Source organism: Phascolarctos cinereus, unplaced genomic scaffold (genome assembly GCF_003287225.1).
Source record: "Phascolarctos cinereus isolate Bilbo 61053 unplaced genomic scaffold, phaCin_HiC Scaffold_4;HRSCAF=312, whole genome shotgun sequence".
NCBI lineage: Eukaryota > Metazoa > Chordata > Mammalia > Diprotodontia > Phascolarctidae > Phascolarctos > Phascolarctos cinereus.
This window is the reverse complement of record NW_027555847.1, coordinates 77363101-77371349: the sequence shown is the minus strand read 5'-3', so window position 1 is coordinate 77371349 and position 8249 is coordinate 77363101. Positions and strand designations below refer to the sequence as shown.

At 37.4% G+C, this 8249-nt stretch overlaps 1 protein-coding gene across 3 annotated transcripts in view; it reads right to left on the bottom strand.

The window, feature by feature from the left end:
- Positions 1-498: 498 nt before the first annotated feature.
- The window catches only part of HUS1 (HUS1 checkpoint clamp component), a 28655-nt gene continuing 20904 nt past the window's right edge, over positions 499-8249 (bottom strand). For all 3 annotated transcript variants that reach the window (XM_020977768.2, XM_020977770.2, XM_020977771.2), the window contains exon 8: positions 499-3472. In XM_020977768.2, coding sequence (XP_020833427.1) covers positions 3390-3472 — 83 coding nt within the window. In that variant the 3' untranslated portion in view covers positions 499-3389. The remainder of the gene's footprint in view (positions 3473-8249) is intronic.

Sequence of the window (8249 nt, the reverse complement as noted above, 5' to 3'; positions counted from 1 at the left end):
CCCATCAAAATCTACTCTTCGAGACTAGCTAATTGTTTTTTAGTTTTCTGGGATTCTTTTGGCAAGGACACATTCGTTTTACTTCCACAGGCAAAAGTGAAAGCTAGGATATCTACAACACCTTTTTCTTAATTCTTTAACATTTTTATTTAAAGTTTTGAGTTCCAAATTCTATCCCTCCCTGAGAGAGTAAACAATCAGATACAGGTTATATGTGTGCAATCATGTAAAACATTTCCATATTAGTCATTTTGTACAAGACTCAAAAAAAAAATGCAAGAAAGTGAAAAGTTGTGTTTCAGTCTGTATTCAATCAGTATCAGCTCTTTCTCTGGAGGCAGATGGTAGGCTTCATCATTGGCCCTTTGGGATTGTCTTAAATCACTGTATTGCTGAGAATTAGCTAACTGTTTTTAAGGTGGACGTCCCTAAAGCAGCAAAGAAAAAAACCCACCCCAAATCATGGCAAATATGAATCTCTATAATGCAGTCAAAAAATTATGCAAAGAAATAAGTTTATAAACAAATACGTAAGAGACAGTCACTGCAAGTTACAAGATCTGGGTTCTGGTCTCAGCTCTACTTTAACTAACAAGTTGGGTAACTGTGGTCAAGTTACTTTGGCCCTCTGGGTTAGTATACTCATGCTGAACTAAGGAGGGGTCAGACTAAATGAATGAAGTTCTTTCAAACTCTAAAATTCTATAATCTATAAAGTCTCTTTGTACTTAATATTTCCATTCCTTGCTGTAAATCACTATTGAATAGAGAAATGCCAATCAAAACAACTCTGAAGTACCACATCACACGTATCAGACTGGTTAACATGACAAAGCAGGAAGATGCTAAGTGCTGGAGATGTGAGAAAATTGGAACACTAATGCATTGTTGGTGGAGTTGTGAAATGATCCAACCATTCCGGAGAGCATTTTGGAACTGTGCCCAAAGGGCTATAAAAATGTGCATACCCCTTTGACCCTGCAATACCACTTCTAGGTCTTTATGCCAAAGGGATCATACAAATGGGAAAAGGACCCACATGTACAAACATATTTATAGCAGTTCTTTTTTGTGATGGCAAAGAATTGGAAATTAAGGAGATGCCCATTAGTTGGGGAATGGCTGAACAAGTTGTGGTATATGAATGTAATGGAATACTATTGTGCTATAAGAAATGATGGGGGCAGCTAGGCAATGCAGTGGATAAAGCACTGCCCTGGAGTCAGGAGGATCTGAGTTCAAATCCAATCTCAGACCAGACAGTTGATACTTACCAGCTGTGTAACCCTGGTCAAGTCGCTTAACCCCAGTTGCCTCACCAAAAAATCAAACAAACAAAAACCAAAACAAGAAATGATGGGCTGGCAGACTTCAGAAAAACCTGGAAAGACTTACATAAACTGATACAGAGTGAAGCGAGCAGAACCAGGAGAACAATGTACAGAGTAACAGCCACAATGTGCAAAGACTAACTTTGATAGACTCATCTCTTCTTAGCAATGCAAGGATCCAAGACAACTCCAAAGGACTCATGATGGAAAATGCTGTCCATATCCAGAAAAAGAACTTTTGAGTCTGAATGCAGAGTGAAGCACATTATTTGACCTCTTTTTTTTGTTGTTTCTTCCTTCTCACGGTTTCTCCCATTGATTCTAATTCTTCTTTACAACATGACTAATGTGAAAATAGGTCAATATGAATGTATATGTAGAGCCTATATCAGACTGCATGCTGACTTGGGGTGGAGGGAGGGGAGAGATGAGGAGAAAATGTGAAACTCAAAATCTTATGGAAGTGAAAACTGAAAGCTAAAAATAAATAAATTTTTAAAAATATTTCTCTTCCAGACCTTTCATACGATGCTCCAAAATTTCACCTCTCAGTTCAAAATTTTTATGTTTAAAGGGGAAGGAAAGTACATTTTAGGCAATACTAAGTAGAAAAATTCAATCTGAGTGGAAAATTTTATTTAAAAAAAATAAAGTTTTATAAATATCTTTTACTTTTATTTATTCTGATTTAAACAAACCTTTCTGAGATTGATAAAATCTATAAACACAATTCTTGATAAAAGCCAACAAGTCTATAAAGTCTTTCAGATGCATTTTTATAGTGTATTTTAGATTTCTATATATAACAGAACTGCAAGGAAAAAAAATCTGAATAAATAGATCTTTTTGAATTCCAAGGTATTAGTTTAACAGAATATTAAGTACTGTAAAATGTTAACAGATACTGCTGAGATTTGGTAAAATAATATGAAAAGAATGAGCATGGAATATTTTAATTTTCTGCTGAAATCTTTTACATATTGCATTTGATAGTTAAATCGCTTTTTCCCCCCTTATTCTTCAAGTTGGTGTGAAAGATAAATATAGGTGAGTAATGTTCTATTTCTTGCTTAAAATCATCCACAATTTTAGTAGAGTCCCTGAAATTAAAGTGTAATGCGAAATTTAATGAATGATGTTCGAGTAAAAACGAGAAAGCTTACCAATCAGCACCTGTAGTAAATTTGGTATGTAAAAAGAAAACTTAAATTTGTAAACTTAGGTACCATTTTGGAATTATTGGATAGATTTCCAAAGAAAAATAATGAATAAAAAAAATTCATGCCACAAACTGCATATTCATTCCTGAAGCCTTATAACTTATATAAGATTCAAGGAGCCTTTGTGGTATTTACTTTAGGAAATTTTTTAAAAACTTAATGTAAAAATGTTCCCCGTATTTAAGCCGTCAAACACAAGAGGGAGCCTTCTCAAGTGAAAATCCTAGATTGGAGAATTAACTCCACCAGGCTCAGGTTCAGGAGTATTTTGATGATTAGTCTACTACTTATTTATGGTAACCCAGAGTATCATTCCTAGCAACACCTTCCTTACTCCAGACACAGCAAAAACTTAAGAAATACTTTTTCTTCCTTCTAGTCAACAATTCCCACAAAAAGACAGTTGTATATCCTTCTGGATGCCTGCTTCAGGAAGTGATGAATGTCTTACAGAAAGACTATCTCAGAAAGTGCCTGCTTGGATAATGCAGAAACCTCTGATGTACACATATGCGTAATGTTTGTTAAAGTGTTCATTTATCAGCAATCAGAAACAGTGAAATTCAGTAATGAAAATTATAAATTTCCCTCTCAATTTCTTAAAGGTAAAATATAGAAACCACAAGAAAACAAAGACATAGCTTATCCAATTGCATTTCACTAATGCCTATTCTACGAACATATTACAAAAGAAAAAAAAGGACAAGTTCTTTTTACATGAGGTAAACCATAGTGAGCATATAAACCCAAAGGCTTCCAACACACCAACCCATCATCTTTTTTCGATTTTGAAAGAAAAGGTCTTTGGATTGTCAAAAACTCTCGAACAGCTGAATTCTTATGACAAGGCAGGAATAAAATACTGAAGGGAAACATCCTCATGTAGCAAAATAAAGTGAACAATCCGGTTATGCACAATATCTGAAAGGGGAAAAAAAAGCAGCATTTTAAAGAACTGTTCAATTACACACACTAATGTATTTCCCTGTGTATTATAACACCTTGCTCCCAAATGAAGCATTACTTTTAAATAGAAATTTTTTCTGTAAGGGGCAATCATCTTTCTTTCAAATACAAGTGATATTTAGTAATATCCTGCAGTAAAAACACTAATCAATAGCATCTACTTCCAGATGCCACATTAAAAGCACATCAATCAAAAGGAAACTTTGTAATGTAATGATAAACATTCCCACAAAAATAAGTAATTCCTAGGGGCCTAGCCATATACAGAATAGTGAAATAATAGATGTTTTTAATGATGAACCTGAATTATTATAAGGTATACTTTTTCTACAATTTAGTCTTGAATAATCATAAAATACAAACAGAAGGGAAAGATATAGGGGCACTGATCTGGTCAGATTCTGGATACTACCAATATTTAAAATGACAAATTCATATACTAAGTCCTAGGAAAAATGAACATAAATTAAAAACCTACCTGTCAGTGAAGCAATGTCCCATTTCTAAACTACTAATAATGACAAAGTTATCCAAGAAGAATGGAAGAACCAAATATACCCAATACACCTTAACTGTGTGGTTAACAGAACAGAAAGAAACAATCACTCTCATGGGGTGGCAATAGCTATAAAAGCTCAATAAAAGAAGTCAACAGTATGAGAGAAGAGGCTAATTAGGAGCCTCTTCTACAGGACAGCACTTCAGTCTGGAAAAACAAACAATCATCCAGGTTTAATAACGCCTAAGGGAATGACCGTGCCACAATAACAGCACACAAACCATAAAACATTTCTATAATGTATACGTGTGTGCATATATTGGGGGTTGGGAGGAGGGCCAGTGATAATTCTACAGAACCAGCTGTGGTTCTTCAGTAGGATCCCACTCTTTGTGACCCTATTTGGACTTTTCTTGGCAAAGGCTAGAGTGGTTTGCTACTTCCTTCTCCCACTTATTTTTACAGATGAAGAATTGAGACAAACAGGGTTAAGTGACTTTCCCAGGGTCAGACAGCCAGTAAGTACCTGAGGCCCGACTTGAACTCAGGGCTTCCTGACTCTAGACCTGGCACTCTATCTACTTCACCACCTGGCTATCACACACTCAGTAGCCCACTTTACTGAAGCACAGTACAACGACTGATGCTTATTCCCAAGTCATCAAAGAAAGGCTCAACTTGTTCATGGTAACACAAGGTAGCATTTGTCAAAAGCAGGACATGAATCCAGATTTTCGTGGCTCCATGGCTAACTCTCTACACATTATGGCATTTGTAGTATGCTCCATTAAAAACAAAAGTTTCAATATGTAAAGAATTCAACTACAATGGTGCTATACTAGGAAGAGACAACAGAAAACAGTGGGAAATGTAGTCAGAGAAATTAATAACTGTGTCACCAAGTTATTTTACGATGAACCTAAAATGGGAGTAAAAATTATGTATGTCACCAGTAGTAAAGAAATCAAACTATTTATGAGAGTATATGGGACTGGAATATATAGCTATTATGGAATTCAGTTGCTGCCTTCATCTAGCTGAGATACAGTAAAACTTCAGCTATGCTGAACCCCCAAGAAATGAGCTACTTTTTACAGCCATTTTCTTGAAACCTAAAATTACCCATATGGCAGGACATAGAGTTGAATGAGGATAGATTCTAGCAGGGCACTTGAACTGTGCTTTTCTAAAAAAGTTTCTGCTACCAGGTTGCTTTTTTGTTATTTACTTCTTTCTCATAAAGATGGAAACCTCCCATGGCTCCCACTCCCTGCAACCTTTCAGCTGAGAACTTTGCTTCATATTTTACTGAAAAACTTGAGGCAATTCACCTTTTCTCCTCTCCTTTCATATCAACTAGAAATCTTCTGCCACTATATCCTCCTTCATTCCTTTCTCACATGAAAAGATGTTTTCTTCTTGGCAAGGCAAACTCCTCTAACATGCACAAGTGATCCCATTTCTATCCTTGATCTTTCTAATAGATTACCTCTTCTACTATCCCTACTCTCATCTCATCTTCAGTTTCTCCCTGACCACAGACTGGTTTCCCTACTGCCTACATTCTCAGACAAACTCTCACTTAATCCATACATTCCGGATATTATTCTCTATCTCACCTCCCTTTCTTGACTAACTCTTTGAGAAGGCTATCTACAAATGCATGCACTTCTCCTCTCACTCTCTTTTTACTCTATCTGGTTTCCAAACTCATCATTCAACTGAAATTGCTTTATCCAGTTACTAACAACATCCTAATTGCCAAATCTAATCGTCCTTTCTCAGTTTTCATCCTTCCTGACCTGTCAGTAGCCTCGGACACTGTCAACCAGCCTTTTCTTGAAACCCAATTCTCTCTACTTTTCCTGACACTAATCTCACTTGGTTCTCCCCCAACCTATCTGACCACTCCTTGGTCTCCTTCCCTGTATGTTCGTCCAAGTCATGCCTTCTAACCATGAAGGTCTGTGCTGAGTCCTCTTATCTTCTCCCTTTATACTATTTCCCTCACTGACCTTGTCAGCTCCCATGGGCTCAATTATCATGTCTATGCTGATTATTCTACAACCTACTTATCTCTGCTGACATCAAACTCACATCTCCAACTGCCTACTGGACATCTTGAACTGGATGGCCTTTTATAAACATCTTAAACTCAATATATCTAAAATTTAACTCATTAGCTTTTCCTCTAAACCTTCCCTTCTTCACCACTTCCCTATTACTGTCAAGGACACCACCATCCTCCAAATCACCCAGGTTCACAATCTAGGTGCGACTCTAACTCCTCACTTTCTCACTCCCTACATCCAACCTGCTGCCAAAGCTTATCAATTTTACCTTTGTAATCTCTCTCCTGGGCAGCTATGTGGCGCAGTGCATAGAGGACTGGGCCTGGAGTCAGTACAAGTTACTTAACCCTGTAGAGAAGGTAGAGGAGAGGGCATTCTGGAGAGAGATGGTGGTTGTTAAGTCAGTTTTCAGTTGTGTCCAACTCTTTTATGACCTCATTTGAGGTTTTCTTGGCAAAGATAACAGAGCGGTTTATTGTTTCCTTCTGCAGCTCATTTTACTGAAGAGAAAACTGAGGCAAACAGGGTTAAGTAACTTGTCCAAGGTCACACAGCTTAGTTAAGTAAGGCCAAATTTGAACTCAGGAAGGCCTAGTGCTCTATGCACCTAGCTGTCCAGAGATATTTGAAAGGTAAAACTGATAATCAAATAACAATTATTAAGCACATACTGTGTGCCAGGCACTGTGCTAAGTGCAGGAAAAAAGAAAAGCAAAACAGCCTTTGTCCTCAAGAAGCTGACAATCTAATGAGGGAGACAATAGACAAACAAATACATACAAAGCAAGTCATACACGGGGTCAAACAGGAAATAATTAAAGGAGAGAAGGTATGAATTAAAATGGATTGAGAAAGGCCTCCTGTAGAAAGTGGGATTTTAGTTGGGATTTAAAAGAAGGCAGGGAGGTCAGTGGAAGAGGGAGAGCCTTCCAGACATGAAGACAGCCAGAGAAAATGCCCAGATGCAAGACTCAGAACATCTTGTTCATGGGACAGCCATGAGGCTGTGTTGGAGAGAAAGATATAAGAAGACTAGAAAGGTAGGAGGGGGCTAGGATATGAAGGGCTTTGAAGTTCAAATAGAGCATTTTGCTTTTGATCCTGGAGGCAATAGGAAGTCACTGGAGTTTATTATGCAGAGTAAAATAACATGGTCTGACCTGTCCTTTAGTTCAATCACTACTTTAGGGGCTAAATGGAAAATGGATTGGAGTGGAAAGAGACTTGAGGCAGGCAGACTCACTAGCAGGCTATTGCAATATCCAAGGCACAAAGAGATGAGGGCCTGAACTAGAGCGGTGACAGAGTTGGAGGAAAGAAGGGGGTATACTTGAGAGATGCTGCCAAGATGAAATCGGCAAGCCTTGGCAACAGTTTGGATGTGGGGGTGGGAGGGATAGGTGGGGAGTGATATAGTGAGAAATCCAAGATTCCTAGGTTCCAAGTCTGAGGGGACTGGAAGGATGGTGTTGCTCTCTACAATAATAAGGAAGGTAGGAGAGGGAGGGTTTAGGTGGAAAGATAATGAGTTCTGTTTTGGAAATAATAAGTTTAAGATGTCTACAGATATCCAGTTTGAGATGTATAAAATATGGTAGGAGACTTGAGATTGGAGGTCAGCAGATAGATTAGGGCAAGATAGGTAGATTTGAGAATCATCAGCATCAGAAACTATACATGTGTGACACAGTGCCCTTTCACTATTCTAAAAATCTGTGCCAGAGTGATTTGGAGAGAACTTATTCTAAGATTTACAAAAACATCATCAACAACATTACAAGAAGACACACCATGCCACAATTTTCTTCACTCTCTCCTTAATGTCTGAATGAGTAGCATTCTAAACAGACACATTAAAAATAAGATCTTTAGTTGTAAGATTGAAGTGCTTGCAAAGTCTATCAATTTTCATGAGGAATCTATTCTTTAATAACATTTCATTTTCTTAACTTTGATCCAGTTTCAGTCAGCGTATTTTTTTCTGTCCTTTTTTTGGGGGGAGTAGGGGGGAAGGAGGTAACAGTGGCATGGAGATATGCTCCTTAGGCAAAGAAAATAGTAAAATATTCCTAGGTGCTATATCTTTAGAGAAAATAATGCAATTGATAGGCAAGAAAATTATATCGGTTATCCAAAGCTAAGACGATAGTTGTGAAAGTAT